Source organism: Apodemus sylvaticus, chromosome 18 (genome assembly GCF_947179515.1).
Source record: "Apodemus sylvaticus chromosome 18, mApoSyl1.1, whole genome shotgun sequence".
Classification (NCBI taxonomy): Eukaryota; Metazoa; Chordata; class Mammalia; order Rodentia; family Muridae; genus Apodemus; species Apodemus sylvaticus.
The window spans coordinates 8,487,695-8,507,991 of NC_067489.1; the positions used below are offsets into that span (position 1 = coordinate 8,487,695).

The 20,297-nt window shown below is 50.2% G+C and overlaps 1 protein-coding gene across 6 annotated transcripts in view; it reads left to right on the forward strand.

Annotated features, from left to right (window-relative positions):
- The window catches only part of Atp11a (ATPase phospholipid transporting 11A), a 120,545-nt gene that overhangs the window by 47,377 nt on the left and 52,871 nt on the right, over positions 1 to 20,297 (forward strand). For all 6 annotated transcript variants that reach the window (XM_052162708.1, XM_052162713.1, XM_052162711.1 and 3 more), the window contains exons 2-5: positions 5,306 to 5,428; positions 12,549 to 12,638; positions 13,348 to 13,428; positions 18,777 to 18,884. In XM_052162708.1, the coding sequence (XP_052018668.1) occupies positions 5,306 to 5,428; positions 12,549 to 12,638; positions 13,348 to 13,428; positions 18,777 to 18,884 (402 nt within the window). The remainder of the gene's footprint in view (positions 1 to 5,305; positions 5,429 to 12,548; positions 12,639 to 13,347; positions 13,429 to 18,776; positions 18,885 to 20,297) is intronic.

Consider the following 20,297-nt stretch of genomic DNA (forward strand, 5'->3'; position numbering starts at 1 on the left):
CCCTGCCTCCCTCCACTCAGGCGGGCAGCCACTGAACTCAGGGAAATAGCTCACTCAACATTAACTGTTCCCACCTTTAATCCCACCCAGCACTCCAGAGGCAGAGGCAGGTAGATCTCTGTGAATGTGGAGCCAGCCAGGGCTACACAGAGACATCCTGTCTCAAAAAACAGGAAGGTAAAAAGAAGAAGAATGCTGCTTGTTTCCACTAAATTTGAGAGAAGACAGCCTTTTAGGATGCCCGCTGTCCTTTCCCCTCGAGTGGTAGAGGAGGAATAGTGTCCACACAAGTGGGGGCAAGCAGAAGCCCTGAGACTCTGGCCACCGCTTCTTAGACCATGGTGACTGTGAGGACAAGCTTGGTGGAGATGGACGAACGTCCAGTGACCCAGCAGTCTACAGAGAGCAGTTCAGTGATTTGGATGGACGTACCCGGCCATGCAGCAGCATCCACAGTCGCGCTCCCACCTTTCGTCTCCATGGAGGAACTCAGCCTCTCCTCATTCTTCTTCCTGTCCCCCCCCCGCCCCCCTCCCAGCCTTTTCTGCATGGGATGCGTCACCTGTAAGCAGAGCCACGCAGTTCCCACCTTGGCTTGCACCTCCTGCCAGTGCCTGTGAGTCCTCTGTGGCTGGCCTTGCCTGCCTGAGCTCAGGGCCCAGCAGCTGACAAGAACATTCTAGTTTTTTCCTCCTTGGAGCTCCTGCTCACTGAGAGCCTGTGTGTATTTGCTGCCCCAGCCTGCAGGGATGGCATCCTGGTATGTCATTATGTTTCCTGTTGCATCTCCACAATGTAAATACTGTCCAAGTGTGCTCCCTGGGTATGGTCTGCTTAGACTCTGGTGGCCGCAGGTCCAGTGCAACTTCAGTGGACTCTGAAGTGAGGGCTGGGCTGGCTCTATCCCCTTCTCGGGCCTGCGTGGGTCCTAAGTGAGGGCTGGGCTGGCCCCCCAGATGCCCTTTCCCCCGCTCTGCTCCGTGCTCTCCTTGCCACAGCTCTTCCTTCCTGGGCCAGGGCCAGGGGTTGTTTCCCCTGGGACAGGACTGTGCATGAGGTGGGGGTGCAGATGGAGGAGCACACTGAGGAGCAGAATTAGAGTGAGCTGAACTCTAAACTTCTTTTAGAGTTGGACACATTGCTGGACTTTGAAGTGCTGGTGTCACCTCATTGAAGTTGCATGGCAGGGGGTGCATGGGGAATTGGGCTAGAAGCAGTCGTGCTTGCCAGCACATCTCCCTGCTCATCTTAGAAGAGGACCAGAGCCTTCACTGTCTCTGGAGTGGGGAGAACTGGCCAGCAATGCAGAGACGGTTGCAGACTTCCAGGCAGTGCTTTTTATAATGAGCAGGGTGCAGGCGATTCCAGTGTTCTCCAGTGGGATGTCCTTACGAGAGTTTCACTTGACTGAGCATCTTTGACCTTTGACCTGCCTTTACTTTTCATAACTGATGATAACTGGCTCTCTCTCTCTCATCACTCTCTTCACACTGAAGCCCAAGTATCTCTGGGCTTGGGAGAGAGCAGACCCCGTAGTAATCTCTTCTCGAAGAGATGCCTTGAGATCCTGCTCATGTTGAGAGATCAAGATGACACAACCCCAGGCTATGTGCACAAGTGCACACAGACACAGTTGCCCTGTGATCAAGGCAAGGTGTGAATCTATTGTGTATCTGTCAGAGGCCTGTGTTGTTCCAAGGCCATCACTGTCCCTGGACATCTGCCCTTTGTGGTCCCCAAGGTCTGCCTTCAGGCCCTGGCCCTGGGAATGAAGTAGGGGTCATCCTCTAGCCTGGACCTTCTCTCCCAGAAGAGACAAAGCAGTGGATGTGCCAGGGGCCTCACTCCACCTTCAGGATGGCTGCTATTCATGATGGTTCTGGAGTAAGAGTGTAGAGAGGCTTGCGTGTAAAGCACTGGTCCTGTGTCTGCACAGGAGGGGTCAAGGGAGCCTCTTCAGCCCTGCTTGAGTGATGCCCCTTGGGTGCTGGGAATACTCAAGTTCTGAGTGGCCTCGGCTTGAGGCCAGAGGAAGAGCACAGGAAGTGCTACCTATGCTCCCACACAGCAGGCCGAGGTTGGGTGAGCCTCCTCAGACAAAGTCAGTGCAGGTCCCTTCTCTGTCGGGAGCCACTGACATGTTGACTAAATGTAGATTTTAGGGCTCCACTGCTCAGTCTGATAGAAACCCAGGCTCCCGTCTTCACCAGACCCACTAGAAGGAACTGTCCATGGTCTTTGTAGTAGCCTCCCCTGAAGGGCAGTGGGCAGGCAGCACAGCCCCTGCCCAGACCATGGAACCCTCTAGGAGAGCCTGCTGAGCATGGTGGTCCCTCCAGCAGCCCTGCCGCAGTCTCTGATATGACTGTGGTCCGCCCACAGTGATCAGAGAACTGTATTGCCACTCATGTGGGGAGAGGATCCCAGAGACTTTGCGAGGGATAGAATGTAGGCTGGGACACTAAAGCTGCAGAGTCCCATCAAGAGGGGACACAGGGACATGATGACGGGATGGAACTGAGACAGGTAAGGGAGGTGGCATATTGTACTTCTGTGTTCTTAAACCTGGTCCAGTTTGTTTGAAGGGTGACAGGATGATGTCTTCTTGTTAGAGTGGCCTTGTCTTTGGTGTGTTCTGGAATATTCTCTGTCCTTCTTATGTGAGCTGCACCAGTAGGGTCCTCTGTGTGCTTTACACAAGTCACATGATTGAGATTAGACCACAGCCAGTGGGCGTCCACCCCAACCGTGCCCCTCAGGCATGTTAGGTCTTACGTGTTCACATAGCCTTCTGACTCCTCATCATGCCCACAGCGACAACATACCAATGACAAATGACTAGTCCTTAGAAATTAATCTGGCACCAATATATCAAAGATGTTAATCCGGATGGTTATTTCTACACTCCAGAGTTCTGTGTTTGAGTTGATTTATAATATTTCTCTCCCACAATCTTGAGTGGAGGTGCAGACTGTCTTTTAGAACAGTGATGGTGGGCAGGTCTTGGCAGGGCCCATCCCATTGCCTCTGCTGTGCTGAGGTTCCAGTGAGTGGATGTGCTCCCCAGGCAGCTGCAGGGGGCCTGTGGGCTCCCAGCTCTAGGGCTTCCCCCGCTGGGCCCCCAAATGACGGCCCCTCTGTGGGCGCAGGCACAGCATCCACAGCCGCCTCCTCCGATTCCAGGGTCTTTGCCTGGTTCAGGGATCGTGTCAGTGTCTTCCTTCCACCTCGTCACCTCCCTGCCAACCCATTAGGCCCCTCTGCTCCATGCTGCACACGAGGGAGCCGGGATCCATTTATCCATGGAAGTGCTGTCTGCCTCACTCGCCTCAGATTTATTGATCTGTTCTTTTTAGTACTTTATTAATTAGTCATGTGAACAAGGTCCTGTGGCTGGTCTAGACTTGAGTTGTTGCTAATAAGTATCCATTTGTTCTGGTGGGGCCGAACCCCAACAGTAGTCTTGTACCCTCAAGGTACAAGACTGCTAACACTCTTGCTGTGATCTGAGCCTCTGATGGTTAGCCCGATTTGTCATCTGTCAGAGACAAGTGCTTATGGGTTTTATTTTTAAAAACTCAGGCAGTCAAATGGTTTCTAGGAGCATCTCCGACTCCTGGCCTTGGTAAGGAAGAGCAGGAATTAATATTTAACTGTCTGTGTTATACCGAGAGCAGGGCCTGGCTTTCAGTGTCTTGTCCCGTGTTTCCTTGCGGTTAATCTTTTCCTGGAGAGCTCGCTACAGCTTAACTTAGAGCCTTCTCCAGCCACTAAGCATGGTGTGTCTGTCTTAGCTGCACACACGGCTAGGTTTGGGAATGAGACCGTTTTAAGAGGTGCATGGTCTGAGAACCTCAGAGCAGCTCAGAGGAGGGAGATTCCCCAGGAGCTGCATGTGTGGCCACAAGGATTCTCCCAAGGTTTTCACCCCAACCTTCTCTCCTCCTGAGGGTAGACAGGAAGGTGCTAGCTCCCCTCTGCGTGGTGCCCTGAGGCCTGTGTGACTTAGGCCTTCACACTCTCAGAGGGACTCATGGCCACTCCTGAAGCTTAGTGCAAAGGTTTCTGGGAGTTTGACCAGGCACTGAAAGATATTTGTGCTTCTTCTCTTTCCCATGTGTTTATAGCACTTATCACAGAGCATCTCTGTGAGCAGGGAGTGGAGCCCTCTAGGCTGTCTTGGGATATGTGGCCCTTAATGAGACTTTGGTCACCCTACCCTACCCTCAGCCTTCCCACAAATGAGAAAGACTGTGCATGAAATCATCTCTTACTGGGAGGGACTGCCAGGGCTTTGTTCTGACTAAGGTAGTGCCTGCTGGGCAACCACTGTGCCTTAGAGGATTCAGGGCCTGCATATGGTTTAGTTGGAAACTCCTTTTGAGGAGGCAAATCCTGAGATTCTGATGAGGAACTGCTTTCGGGGCTCATTGTGAGATGAGACCAGTCACCACCCCGGGAGGGGTAGAAAGCTGGCTCCTGTGGCTGTGGTGCTCCCTCTGCCTGGATCCTGGGGGTGTGGTGCTCCCTCTGCCTTGATCCTGGGCGGTGTGGCTGCAGTCTGAGTTGTTTCTTCAGACTGCTGCAAACAAAGCTGGTGCCTATTGAGGAAAAGTGCAGGTACAGGCATGCACAGAGGCAAAACGAGATATCCACTATAGAATGTATTCCATGCATGCGTTTTATAGCATAGTATACTGGGTGACAAGTGGGGAGGGCTTCATGACCCCAGCAAGAGAGACTGGGCATGCTTAAGGACTAGAGAGAGCCAGGACGGAGGTGCAGTGGTGCTGATGGACAGGTGCTGGCCTGCTTGGCGACACCTCTACTAGCCTTGACCTCAAGAGTTTCCCAAGCAGCAAAGGTCACCCAGGAGGGAAGTGTGTTCCAGGCCCTCCTGATCTTCTGGGCCCAGCACCTGACCGTGCAATTTGTGTCCCTTTCTACAATTTGAAATGCACAATCCCTCTGCCTCATGCTGTTTCTGCCAGAACCCAGTGTTAAGAGATCTTTGGGCCCCTCTCTGAGCACAGATAGCTCTCACTGTGTCAGTGTCTGCCTGGGGAATTGGCTGCAGAACCGAAGCCTCTTCTCACCTGTAGGGCAAAGCCAGTCATAGGTCTGGCCATGATAGGGAACCTGGGAACCCCATGGGACCCTCATCAGAAAGGACTTGGGCACGGAGCAGGATGGTACTGTGACCTCCATATGAGCAGGACGGTCTCTGTTTCAACCTGACAGCATTGTGGGGAAGATCAGCACTCCAGGCTTTAGGCACATGCTGACAATGCTCTTCTCTCCACAGTGTGCAGGGGAAGAGAACTGGGTGGACAGTCGGACCATCTACGTGGGACACAAGGAGCCCCCTCCGGGTGCAGAGGCCTACATTCCACAGAGATACCCGGACAACAGAATCGTCTCCTCTAAGGTAGCCTCTCTATCTGTTCTGACCTGCTGCCTGAGAAAGGCTGGCCCAGGGGTGGCCCTTTCTGAGCAGCATTGGTGCCCCTCCCCCACTGCTCCCCAGCAGCTGTGGTGCTTTGCACTCCTGTCCCATGCCAGGCAGCACCTCTCCACTCACACAGGGTTAGCAGCTGTGCTTCGCAAGGCCTTCCCCTCTTCACACCTTGGGCCACACCCGACTGCTGCCCCTCACCTGTACAGCAGGATGTGGGAATATAGTCCTTACCTAGAGATATCTGTGAATGTCTGAAGGGTGGGAGAGGAGATTCATGGCTTTCCCGAACAGACATACCTGAAAACACATGCATTTGTATACCATGTGTGAGTATGCTATGTGTGCATTACAGGTGTGACATGTATGCACTGTGTTTGCTGTGGGGCAGGCACAGGTGCAGATGTGTAAGTCAACCCAGATGTTCAGAGAGATAGCCTTGCGTTTTGACGTACAGAGCTCTCTGGAAGAGCCACTTGTGTCACAGAACCCTGCATTGTTGAGAAGACTTTAGGACCCCAAAGCTTAGCTTCTCAATGTTTTGGGTTTTTTTTATTATTTTTTTAAGATCATTGTTTTTTTTTGTTTTGTGTTGTTTTGGTTTTTTTTTGTTGTTTTTTTTTTTTTTTTTTGTTTTGTTTTTGGCTTTTTGAGACAGGATTTCTCTGTGTAGCCCTGGCTGTCCTGGAACTCACTCTGTAGACCAGGCTGGCCTTGAACTCAGAAATCCGCCTGCCTCTGCCTCCCAGAGTGCTGGGATTACAGGCGTGCGCCACCACTGCCCGGCTAAGATCATTGTTAAAATATTTACAATAGCTTTTGTCCAGAAGCACAGCATCGGTAAGTAAAATACTCCTAAGCAATGCCCATCATGAGTGTCCCCTGAGGTGACACAATGCTTGGTAGTGAAGAGGCGAACAGAGAAACCCTGTCCAGAAGCACACCTCCCAATCCCGTGCTCACAGGCTGCACTGACACTCCATCAGCTCCCTCTGAGGGAGGTTCTTTAGCTGACAGACCTCTCAGAATGTGCCTGCTTTTGTGCATGTGTGTGTGTGTGTGTGTGTGTGTGTACAGGAGCACATATGTGTGCTCAATGCTTTGTGTGTATGTATGTGCATGCTCTGTCTGCTAATGCTAAAGCTGTGTGCTCATGGAGTGTGTGTGTGTGTGTGTCTCTGTGTGTGTGTATGTGTACACGCACACGCACGCTTGTGTGCCTGTGAAGAGCAGAGCAACCTGACTGATCTCTTGGAGAGGCTGAAGGATTTTGCAGTTGATAGAAGCCGCAGCCACGTTTGGAGAGATGTGGAGCCTCGCCCTCTCTCTCTGCTTTTAGCCGTTTGGGGCCTGTTGCCCACAGTGCCTCTCAGGCTTTTTCTCCTGTCTGCCCCTGAGGAACATGAACTACCACAGCCTCCTTGATTCTGGGAAGGAAATCCATGGGGAGGGTGTGTGGGAATTGCAGGTTCCAGTGGTATTCAGAAGCAGTTTCTCCTAGGGAGGCTCCTTCATACCAGGAAGCATTTGAGCAGGAACCAACAGAGTTAAGTCAACACTCTGGGCAGAGAGGGGGCAGAGGGGGCCAGGCCGGGGATCAGGAGAGCCACTTGATCTCCTTTCCTCTCAGCTTCCCACAGGCTCAGCATGAACAGGGGCCTCCCGTGTGGACATCAGTGCGTGCCTTATCTCAGTGACAGGGAGCCAGTGATGTTTCATGGAGGTGACACACATGACCTGGCCCCTGTACTGCTCACCTTCAGGAAGGAAGTATAGGCTCTCAGTCAAGAGGTAAAGGGCCCAGGACCTCAAGTGACACTGGACTTTAAGGCATCCTTAGGAATTTATCATTGTTTTTGCTTAAATAACACCTTACATGCGTAGAAAGTGCTAATTTGTTCAACAGCCATACAAAGGTTTTGTAGAATGTGTCTGTAGGATGTATCTGTGTATCCAAGGAAGTTTTGTTTCTATCTTAGACATGTCAGAGAATGCCTCAGAGCCTAGCAGTTTGATTAAACCGGAGAGCTGTGGCATTGTTTATCCTGTGAAGAATCACAGGGACATTAATTTGCATTAAGCCCCAACCTGTGTGGCAGGTTGTCATTACTGGTGGTCAGTGTTTGGCCAGAGTTCCCATTTTATCTGTGGGGATCCCTGACTTATGGAAGAAGAAAAATGAAACTGACTGTTTGCATGGTACTGCCTGGCCTGTGGCCACGCAGAAGTCCCTTGTTGCTGTGTCCTGGTGAGATTCTGCTCCCAAGAGCAGTGACTTGCTGCCCACCTCCTTGTGCAGAATGGTCCTGGGGCATAGAACTCACAGGGACCTTTGCTTTGCCTTCAGGGCTTGCCAGAGTAACTACTGGCTCCGTCTGCACTGCCTGCTCCCACCTCACCCCAGATGTTCATAAGAGCTAGACTATTTTTGATTACTGTGAAACTGATTACCTCTGCCAGTTTGGATACAGAGTTTCATTGATGGGTATTTATACAAGTGACTTCCATATTTACCATGTCACATCAACACTGCCCAACCTCCTAAGGCTACAACCTATTTATGAAGCAGCTAAAGCTTGGGGCAGGAACATGTCAGTGGTCACAAGGTAAGTGCCCCGAAGCCATCTGTTCCCCGAGCATGGAGTTCTGTGGGGCCATGTACCCATGACTCCGTCCTAGACCGTTCATCGTATACCCTCATCTCAGTACCAGCAGTCCTGCATAGCACTGACATGGCCCATCCTTAACAGACCCTTTCCCAGTCACAAAGGAAAGTGATGCTGTGGCGCCACTTGACTAGCGACCAGTGTCTTGTCGTAGTTTCTGTGGGATAGAAAAGTAACACCTGTGTACTTGGATACATTTTAAGTGAATAAAGGCAGCAGCTTTGGGACCTTCCTCTTATTTCCTAGCTGCTGGCAAACAGAAAAGTGCCCAGTTCGTCTCAGTGTTCTGTTGACTTGCGACACCGTAGGTGGGACGTCTGTGAGCCGTCCTCCATACCAGCAACAAAGCCAGAGATTGGCATACCCAGCAGGGAAGGAGGCTGTATGAACAGGAAACTCACGTGCCAATGGGGTACCCCCCGCTCAGTGTGAACACAGAGTCCAGTGGGCACACCCTGTTCGGTGTGAACACAGGCCAGCAGGCACCTTCTGCTCAGTGTGAACACAGAAAGGCTATTGGTTCAGTGTGAACACAGACAGGCCAGTGGTCATCCTTTGCTCGGTGTGAACACAGCGTCCAGTGGGCACACCCTGCCTGGGATGACAGGCAGCCCAGCTGACCCTGGCCCAGGTTTCCATGAGTATGAAGAAGCAGAAGCCGTTCGCTATCTCTTGAGGTCTAGTATGCCTTAAACAGCTCCGTGGGAGAGAGCTGCATGTCCTCATTTTTCCCAGCCCTCTCACAGGTGAGGCAGCCACTTTGTTCTCCCCTTGGTCATTGATAACAGTTTTCCAGCCTGGGATACTTTCCTCTGATAGGATCTGAGAGTGGAAATAGAACTTGATACCTGAGTGTGGTTGACAGTGAGACACGTGCTGGCCACGTGTCTTCACAGATGGGAGATGTTTCCAGATCAGCAAAGACCAAAGATGTGTGACTGACCTGTCAGTACAGGCTCTTAAAATGACCTGTTCTATGTGTGTGTGAGAGCATTCAGGAGGGGCACGTGTGTTCGGCAAAAAAGCACATATGTGCATATATGTGTCAGCTCCATAGGTCAAGGCTGGCTGACCTCCTTAATGACTCTCCTGGGGGTGTTTTGTTTTGGCTTTTTGTTGGTGGTGGTAGTGGGTGGTGGTGGTTGTTGTTTAGTCAGAGTCTTTCCCTGAATGTGAAGCTTACTAATTGATTAGATTGGCTGGCTAGCAGCCACAGGGATCTGTCTCCCTTTCTCTCTGGGGTTGTGGCATGCACCTCTGTGCCCTGTTTTTAATTCAGTGCTGGAATTCTGAACCTGGGCCTCACAGGTGTGCATGGCAAGCATCTTATTTGTTTGAACCAGCTCTCCAGCCCCTTGTTTTATCTGCTACAGCAGTGTCACCTACTTGTGGACATTTAAATTATTTGTCTTCCTGTTACATTCAGTCAGTTTGTGAACCACAGGATGATTCTCAGCCACAGCAAGGGTCGGTCTTCTTAGTGGTAGGACTTCATAGCAGTCCTCATTCTCTGGTACACGGTCAAATTTCAGGAAACTAGAACAGTAACAGTCAGGCAGCACAGACCCAGATGTGCACATGACCCTCTGTGGGCATGCATGGAGCACACTAGGTCACCTGTTGTAGCCTGCTGTAGTAGAGCAAAGTGGTCCCCATTCACCTGCGGCAGGGGCAACCCATTCAACCACATAGGGCTCTGTGTTGAAGCCTGTTTCATTTAACAGATTCAGCAAAACTACCAGCTGTGACCTTAAAACCAACTGCACGTGGTGCCTGCTATAGCTTAGTAGTTTCCTCCCACAGTGGTCTACACTATAAAACCCCAGACCCCTGTTATCTAGACACACCAGAGGGCCCCTGTTATCTAGACACACCAGATGACCCCCTGTTATCTAGACACACCAGATGACCCCCTGTTATCTAGACACACCAGAGGCCCCCCTGTTATCTAGACACACCAGAGGCCCCCCTGTTATCTAGATACACCAGAGCCCCCCTGTTATCTAGACACACCAGAGGCCCCCCTGTTATCTAGACACACCAGAGCCCCCCTGTTACCTAGACACACCAGAGCCCCCCTGTTATCTAGACATACCAGAGAACCCTCTGTTATCTAGACACACCAGAGCCCCCCTGTTATCTAGACACACCAGAGACCCCCTATTATCTAGACACACCAGAGGGCCCCCTGTTATCTAAACACACCAGAGACCCCTGTTATCTAGATACACTAGAGGACCCCCTGTTATCTGGACACACCAGAGGCCCCTCTGTTACCTAGACACACTAGAGGGCCCCCTGTTATCTAGACACACCAGAGGCCCCTGTTATGTAGACACACCAGAAGCCCCCCTGTTATCTAGACACACTAGAGGCTCCCTCTGTTATCTAGACACACCAGAGGGCCCCCTGTTATCTGGACACACTAGAGGCCTCCCTCTGTTATCTAGACACACCAGAGGGCCCCCTGTTATCTGGACACACCAGAGGCTCCCCCCTGTTATCTAGACACACTAGAGCCCCCCTCTGTTATCTAGACACATTAGAGGTCCCCTCTGTTATCTAGACACATCAGAGGACCCTGTTATCTAGACACACCAGAGGACCCTGTTATCTAGGCCCTGGGCTGTTTCTGATTTGGATCCATTTCTTTATTCTCAAGTCAAGCTTTCATTGACTGATGGCTGTAATCATCAGTGTGTTTGTAAAGATTCTACCTTCCCAATGTATAGTATGTATGTATTTACTTATTATATATAATATGTATTGTTTACTTATTATAATACAGAGAATTGAATTCAAGGCCTTGCACATCCTAGGAAAGTTCTCTGTCACTAAACCGTGTCACCATCCCCTCCCCCATTTAAAATAAATTTTACCAAAACAGAAGCATAATAAAGTTCTTCTCACGTGAGTGGTTTGATCACCCCATATTGGTCTCTGTGCCCCCTACTTCACCTGTAAATATTTCAACAGAGGAAACGTTGGATATTAAGTAGGAACTTTCCACCAATGTGACTTTGTTGTTAAGTAGTATTTTATAAGTTTTTTGTTTGGTTTGGTTTGTTTTTTGACAAGGTCTCTCTATGTAGTTCTTACTGTTCTAGAACTTACTGTGTATACCAGGCTGTTCTTGAACTCAGAGAGCTCTGCCTGCCTCTGCCTCTGCCTCCTGAGTGATGGGATCATGTGTGTTTGTGTGTGTGTGTGTGTGTGTGTGTGTGTGTGTGTGTGTGTAGAAAAACGTGCATGTGTGAGTGCAGGTATCCATTGCAGGCCAAAGAAAATGTCAAATCCTTTAGAGCTGCAGGTACAGGCAGTTGTGAGCCACTGGGTGTGGGGTGCTAGAAATATTTTGACTAACTACTGTGCAAGAAATGAATTTTGGCCTGGGTACAGAGAGAAATAAGGTTGGCTTCATAGACTAGGGCCTTAAAATAATTCCATTTGACAGTGGCATTGTATACAAAACAAAAGGTACAAAAACCAAGAGATGAGTCTGTGATCATCCCAGAACTGTGAGGCAGAGGACACAGAGGCTCAGAGTCTTCCACTAGAGTCCTCTTGTGTCTTTAGTGCCCCCCCCCCCTTAGGACGCTAATGGAAGGCATGGGTGGAAGAAATGTGTGGTTCACCAGAGTGAAGAGAGAGTGTCCGGTGCTCGTTAGGACCTAGAATGGCAGCCTCCATCATAGTAGAGCGAGCGTCTGCTTTAGCGGGCTCTGAGCTGCCTAAGTCCATCCCAGCAGGTTTCCACGTAGACGGAGTCATGAGGAGACTACACAGCTGCACAAGAGAGCAGTGGGGAGATGGCCATGGAGATGGCAGGAGGACTGTGCTGTCCCCACCAGTGACCTTGACGGTCTCCTCGTCCTTGGAAATGCCGTCAAAAGGCAGATGAGCTTGGGCAGCAGCACTGTATGAAGGGCACGTGGAGAGCGGCTGCTGTTTGCAGTGCATGCTGAGCAGTCCGTCTGCAGAAGGTGTAGCGTGGGAACCATCCTCTTCTTACCCGGTCAATCCAGCAAAGGTTCCTTGTATGTAGCCACAGACAGATGCAGCACCCTGCAGTGTGGACTCCATGCCCTGCCGCCAGGGAAGCAACCTTGAGGCAGCTCAGACTCTGTCCCTTCTGCGGCATCTCTCAGTTGTACCTGATAACAAAGCAGAGATGAGAAGATATTACCCGGTGTAACGCTCTGTACCTGCATAGAAACTGCCTGAGTGCCTCGCACTCTGTCCTGACTCAGGGCTGGGCGGTCTGGGGATGGCTGCTTTGGAGGGTACACTCTGTCTTAGCAGCTTATCTTGGGCATTGTAAAAACCATGACAAATGTCAATAATGAAATTCTGGTGAGTGTGTATCTATACTGGCACCCTCCTGCTTGTGCACACAGTGTGCCCACTCCTGCTTTTGTTTTCTACAGTACACATTCTGGAACTTCATACCCAAGAACCTGTTTGAACAGTTCAGAAGGATAGCTAACTTCTATTTCCTCATCATCTTCCTGGTACAGGTAAGGACGGTCCTGGCTTTCTGTCTTAGCAAATGCCATTTGATTCTCAAGTAAGTGACACACGGTCACTAACATCAAGGACATAGCACATTCATTCCTGTGTTCTCGAGGCTCCGCTCAGCTGAGTACCTCCAGATCCTCGTGTGTACTGGAACCTTCCCATGGCCACTTGCCAGCCTTACGAGGAGATAGGGGGAGATCTCCAGCCACACCTGCTGTCTCCACTTACTTCTTTCTGATACTCAGAGAAAATGCAAAGCAGTTTACATCCAGAGAGGAAAGGATGCAGCAAGGGTGTGGGCAGATGCAGCCTGCACAATACACGTCCTGAATAGCAATATAACAGTTTTTCTAAATTATTCAAAGTATGGCTATACATGACTTAAAACCTCCTACCATGAAGTCTGTCAGAACTAGCTCACATGTGACACCTGTAGAATGGACTAAATGAAACAATGTATCCTGTGTCAGAGGTCCTCCCCGAATACTGACATGGTCTCCCTGAGCACGCCCCTTAAGGAGCCTCCCTCAGCATTATAGTCACTAGGACAGGCAGTGACCCTTTGTGCATATTGCTAGGCAAGGAAGAACTCGGCAAAGTACATTGAGGTAGGAAGAAGCTGGCTTGGGAAAAGGCTGGGCTGGGCCAGCTTGCCATCAAGTTGCTAGGTGTTTCCAAGGTGACGCCAGGGCTCTCTCTTTGCCACAGTTGATCATCGACACACCCACGAGTCCAGTGACGAGCGGGCTCCCACTCTTCTTCGTCATCACCGTCACAGCCATCAAGCAGGTAGGACTTGGCTACTTGTTTGTGGTTTCTTGTGGTGATTGATTCTTTTTTTTTTTTTTTTGTAAGATTTTATTTTTTATTGTTATACCTAAGTATACTGTAGCTGTCTTCAGACACACCAGAAGAGGTCATCGGATTTCATTATGGATGGTTGTGAGCCACCATGTGGTTGCTGGGATTTGAACTCAGCACCTTCTGAAGAGCAAGCAGTCAGTGCTCTTAACTGCTGAGCCATTTCTCCAGTCGTGGTGATTGATTCTTTTCTTGGTGAGCTTGGCGTTAGGTGGTTGGGAGGGTGACTGCAGATGTGCAGTACCTTCCTTGACAGTCATCACAAGTGTATGTGGTCAGGGTGACTCAGTGTCCGTCAAACCCCATCATCCACCTGTGGTAACCAGTTGCGCCTTTCCTTGCTGTGGAGCAGACTTTGCCCTTCCTCCCTTTCCTATTCTGTGCTTTGGAAGTAATTACTAAGTGCAGTCTAACAGTCAGGGAGTGCAGACGTGTGCTTCATCTCCTTCCTAACCAAGTGGGTAGATTATTTCAAAGTGGACTCAAGGATGATTTGTATAATACCCATCTCCCTTTATTCAGTGGTTTACCAATATCACATGCATTTACAAATGTTTATTTTAAACTTTGGGCTCTAACCCAATAATGTTGAACGTGTTCCTGCATAAGCCATCACTGGTTCTTTCAGCTGGACTCTATGGCTTTAGAAAGCCTTCCCAGTGGGTTGTTTATTTACTATTTCCTGTGGGATAGAGGGATTTCCTTCTCACTTTCTGAGCTAACATTAGCCATGAGACAGCCGAGTAAAGGCTGAGACATAACTTAAGTGCCTTGAATTTTACCCTCTTGTTTTTCAAAAGTTTTATAATTTTAGTTGTTAATTTAGGTAACATTTTGTGATAATTTTAAATATGATATAATATATAAGCTAAATTGTATGTGTGTTTATTCTGCATGTAGATATTCAATGACAATTAATGAAAGGCCATCTCTTCCTCATTTTGAGGGTTTATGTCAATATGAATTTTGTTGAGCTGATAATCCCCGTTACTAGGTTGTTTTATACACTGGCTTCATTACTATAGTTTGTAATATAATTTTGAAGTTAAATGTATCAATGGAACGCTCTGCTACTTTGGATCTTGACCCTTTGCATTTTCACATAAATTTTAGGATTAAATGTTAAGTTTTTAAAAATATTTGTACATTTTTAAATTAAATTAACTTTTTAATTTAAAAAAAAAAGCTCTCAGTCAGGAAGGCAGGCACCCATGCTGCCACCGGGGGTTGCCTCGGTTCTAAGTGGGTGATCTAGTTTGTTCGGACTGATTTAAGGCAAGCTGTAGAGCAGTGGTTCTCAGCCTTCCTAATGCTGCGACTCTGATACAGTTCCTCACACTGTGGTGACCCCCCCAACCATACATTACTTTCATTGCTACTTCATAACTGTCATTTTGCTATTGTTATGAATCGTACTGTAAATATCTGCTTTCCAGTGGTCTTAGGTGACCCCTGTGAGAAGTTTTTCAATCTCCAAAGGGGCTCACGACCCCCTTGAAAGCTGAGAACCACTGCCGTAGAGTTGGCTTTGCTTCATGTTGAAACAAGTTAGAATCAGCCCGTCACTGGTTTGGTGCCTTTGAATTGGAGGATAAAGTAGGTCTACATTCTGAGCCAGCCATAGCGGCTGGACTCCAGCATACTGTCCGTCCTCCCGGAGCGGCTGGACTGCAGCGTCCTGTCCGTCCTCCTGGAGTAGCTGGACTCCAGCGTACTGTCCATCCTCCCGGAGCAGCTGGACTCCAGCGTACTGTCCATCCTCCCGGAGCGGCTGGACTGCAGCGTACTGTCCGTCCTCCCGGAGCGGCTGGACTCCAGCGTACTGTCCGTCCTCCCGGAGCGGCTGGACTGCAGCGCCCTGTCCGTCCTCCTGGAGTAGCTGGACTCCAGCATACTGTCCATCCTCCCGGAGTGGCTGGACTGCAGCGTACTGTCCGTCCTCCCGGAGCGGCTGGACTCCACCGTACTGTCCGTCCTCCCAGAGTGGCTGGACTCCAGCGTCCTGTCCGTCCTCCCGGAGCGGCTGGACTCCAGCGTACTGTCCATCCTCCCGGAGCAGCTGGACTGCAGCATACTGTCCGTCCTCCCGGAGCGGCTGGACTCCACCGTCCTGTCCGTCCTCCCGGAGCGGCTGGACTCCAGCGTACTGTCCATCCTCCCGGAGCAGCTGGACTGCAGCGTACTGTCCATCCTCCTGGAGCGGCTGGACTGCAGCGTACTGTCCGTCCTCCCGGAGCGGCTGGACTCCACCGTACTGTCCGTCCTCCCAGAGTGGCTGGACTCCAGCGTCCTGTCCGTCCTCCCGGAGCGGCTGGACTCCAGCGTACTGTCCATCCTCCCGGAGCAGCTGGACTGCAGCATACTGTCCGTCCTCCCGGAGCGGCTGGACTCCACCGTACTGTCCGTCCTCCCAGAGTGGCTGGACTCCAGCGTCCTGTCCGTCCTCCCGGAGCGGCTGGACTCCAGCGTACTGTCCATCCTCCCGGAGCAGCTGGACTGCAGCGTACTGTCCATCCTCCTGGAGCGGCTGGACTGCAGCGTACTGTCCGTCCTCCCGGAGCGGCTGGACTCCACCGTACTGTCCGTCCTCCCAGAGTGGCTGGACTCCAGCGTCCTGTTTGTCCTCCCGGAGTGGCTGGACTCCAGCGTCCTGTTTGTCCTCCCAGAGTGGCTAGACTGCAGCGTCCTGTCCGTCCTCCTGTAGCGGCTGGACTCCAGCGTACAGTCTGTCCTCCCAGAGCGGCTGGACTCCAGCGTACAGTCTGTCCTCCCAGAGCGGCTGGACTCCAGCGTACAGTCTGTCCTCCCAGAGCAGCTGGACTGCAGCGTACAGTCCATCCTCCTGTAGCGGCTGGACTCGAGCGTACAGTCTCTCGTCCTGGAGTGGCTGGACTCCAGCGTACAGTCCGTCCTCCCGGAGCGGCTGGACTCCAGCGTACAGTCCGTCCTCCCAGAGCGGCTGGACTCCAGCGTACAGTCTGTCCTCCCAGAGCGGCTGGACTCCAGCGTACAGTCTGTCCGTCCTCCCAGGCCAGGCTTTACCTCCCCTGAGAATGTGCTTCTGCCCAGGCCCAGCCTTCTGACCGTTGTGAGGTCTCAGAAAGGTGGCCAGGGAGTGTCTCTGGGAAAGTTGTCTCGGGACATACTATCCTTTCTGGCTGATCTCTTTCAGGTAGCATAATTTTGAAAGGCTTGTCCACACTCTAGCATGTCAGAGCTCTGATCCATGTCATAAATTAGAGACACTCTGGGATCTGTGTGCATAGACCTGATTAGTTTGTTCCACAGTCTGTCTAGAGCACTTTGCCTCTGTTCATTTCAACCCTGGTGGCGCATACTGTTCAGAGCGTTTGTGTGCAAATCGATTTGCTCTTTGTTCCTGATTCTTTTTTTTTTAAAGATTTATTTATTTATTATATGTAAGTACACTGTAGCTGTCTTCAGACACTCTAGAAGAGGGCATCTAATCTCATTATTACAGATGGATGTGAGCCACCATGTGGTTGCTAGGATTTGAACTCAGGACCTTGGGAAGAGCAGTCAGTGCCCTTAACCACCGAGCCATCTCTCCAGCCCCCTGATTCTTTATATATTTATTTATTTTGATTTTTCCTTCCCTTTCTGCCTATGTACTAATTTTTAACTACCCCATAATAATTGTATATATTGAGTCTGGAGATAAACGAAGATTGATGGATGTAGATCCTTATTTCTTGGGGTGTATCTACAGGTAAAATTGCTCTAAGCTTCTGAGGAACTGGCCAAAAGTCTATCCTGTACAAGCAAACCCTTCCTGCCTGTGGTCCACAGGTGCTGCCCCCCACCTGATGTTATCTCAGCCTCTCACGGCCATCTCAGTGCCTGGTGGCCTGTGTTTCCCTGGTGGCCAGGAAGGCTGGGGATCTTTCCATAAACTTGGAGCCATTTGTAAATCTTTAGAAACCTGTTTCTTATGATCTACATCTTCTGCAGCACTGGGTGGCATAACTTTGCTTTTTAGTTTAGAATTCACTTTCATTTGAGACATCTGGATAATTTGCAGAATGTCAACTTCTAAGTAAATTATTTCTCAAGAAGAAGCAATGTAGCCACCCAAAAGCAGGTGCTTCAGGTGACTGGCTTTGGGATTTTTCTCTACAATCTGACAGATGTGGGGGTCTCCGCACAGTGTGTGTGTGTGTGTGTGTGTGTGTGTACGCGCGCGTGCATGTGTGTTGTGTTTAAGAGACCTTTGGCACCTGATTCTTGCCATAGATTGTACGGATTTGTTGTTGTTGATGATGATGGTTATTATTACTTACTTTTGGAATTTTAAACAATATAAAACTGAGGAATGTTTAAGCATTATTTAATGATAGGCTTGGCATAATGGTATACACTTTCCATCCTAGCACTCCGGAAGCAGGGTCGGAGGACCTCTGTGAGTTCAAGGCCTACTTGGTCTTTAGTGAGTTCTAGACCAGGCTCACGTATATAAGACACTGTCTCAGTTGCTTTCTACCGCTGTGTTGAAACACCATGTCCAAAAGCCAACAGGAGGAAAGGGTCTGTGGAAGCTGTGGAGGGGGCTACTCGCTGGCTTTACCACCCTGGGATGCTCAGCCTGCTTCCTTACATACCCGCCTAGGGCAGCACCTCCCACTGGGAGATGGCCCCCACAGCAGTTACTAGCCAAGAAATAAATACTTGACAGGCTTGCCTGTGGTCCGGTCTTGTGGAAGAACTTTCCTGATGACTCTAGCCTATGCTAAGTTGCCCCACCTCAAAACAAAACTAAACAGAACCCAAACAAACAAATCAACTAGGGAGAGATCTTACCTAAAATAATAATTTTAAAAAAGGAAAAAGAAGCTAATTGCTGAAGGTTTCTCTTTGTTTCTCCTACGACAGTTGTCTGTAAATGCAGGTTGGAAACAATGCGCCTAGTTCTCAGAGCCTGGCGAGACGGGGCTGGCGTGGTTGGCAGACGCAGTCTGTACCTGGGGACTGCTGAGCCTTCGTGGAGACTGTCACTGCAGAATCCTCAAGCCTGGCTCCTCTTTTGACTGAATCGTTCCTTGTGAAGGAGTTTTTCCCAAGCATAGGTCTTGGGATTATATAGAAGTTTTAACTACAAAGATTATTTCAGCTATAATCGCAGAAACATAAAGCAGCTTAAATGTCAGTGTGAGAATATCCAACTGTGAGGCCCAGGGAGATGGGAGAGCACCCCAGGCTGGGCCCCACTCCGCCATGATTGTTTTAAACACACCTTTTCTTTGTCTCTCTGGATTTAGGGTTATGAAGACTGGCTTCGCCACAAGGCAGACAATGCCATGAACCAGTGTCCCGTGCACTTCATTCAGCATGGCAAGCTGGTCCGGAAGCAGAGTCGGAAGCTGAGAGTAAGGACCCAGCACCTGGCTTACCAATATGTTTTCAGACTCATTTTAAAAGGAACTTTTCCAAGCAGGTTTGCCATTAGTGCAGCAGTTGTTGGGTATCCACGCTGTCCTGTCTTGATGTCATTGGAGGTTTGAAGGGTGCAAGTCCTTGGAGTGGTTTGCCTTTCTGCCTGTACTGACTGTGGAAGGCAGTGTGTATGACAGAGGGCGGCTGTTAAAGCCGTCTCGGGTCGCATCGCCGCCCTGCCCTTGGTCATCACCTGGCTGTAAACTTGCACTCAGTCTCTTCCTGTCACTGTCCCTTCTGGTGCCCATCCCATGCCTGAGCCTCACCTGACTACCTCTCCCCTCCCTCCTAGGCAGCTCTGTTATCTGCAGTCTGCCCCATTCAGCAAGTATGGCCATCCCTGGGACCCAGCCCGACACAAGCCAGCTGTTCAGCTTGAGGTGGGAGGGTGTCTCAGGGTGTGGCCAAGCGCCCAGCCACATACAGTGGGACAGCATCCCCTTCTAAGGACCACAGACACAAACGTGTTTGCTAGCCCATTGCACTTAGTAATGTACTGATGCATGGTATGTGCATGTTCATTTTAAGCATGTTTGATGTATAAATGCTGTTTCATGTGTCAGTGTTTCCAAGAGACCCTTCTCTTCTGGGCCAAGAGCTTGGAATGTTCTCCTAGAGTCAGAATTCAGAAGGCTCAGGGTCAGGGCCTTGGGCCACGCTTAGGGATGGCTGCCTGGTACCGCATCCACATGGCCATACTTGGGTGCCAGCTTGAGTGCAGTTTCTGTAATGATGGGCTCTGAGGAGATCACTTGCCCAGCAGCTGTATCCGGAGTTAGAAGTGAATAGCAGTGAACGGGTCCCCTGGGACGAGCAGAGGAGGACCAACCTGTTCCTGTGGTCTCCACTCCAGCCTGCTAAAACATGATGCCCGCCTCTTAGAAGGAACAGGAGGTGCTTAGGAAACCAATCCTGTTCTTTGTGTCCCTGTTATCGTTTATTTTGGGTCACGTGATGTAAGCAGTAGAGGAGACCTTCTTTGTACTTGCTGTCTCTCTCTGGGATTTGGTTACTCCAAGAAGGGTTTTTGGGTGGAGTCTCTTCACCCAGTCCAGGCCCCCGGTATCGTCTGCTTCTGCATGGTTGACATCTGCAGTTCCTTCTTTCTTGCCCCTGAGCAGAAGCTTTGGTGCATGTTTTGAGCGCACCCACTCAGACATCCAAGGACAAATGAGTGTTTCCAGCCACTGCCACAGAACTTCTGGGAACCTTTGTGTGCAGGACTTTGTATGAAGTTTGATTTTATTTCTTTTGATCTAAAACTCAACTACTAGTTGAAATGTGAAGCCCTTTCTGGCTCAGGGGAGACCCCCTCAGCACTTCCAGAATGGGTGCCTGTTCCCCCT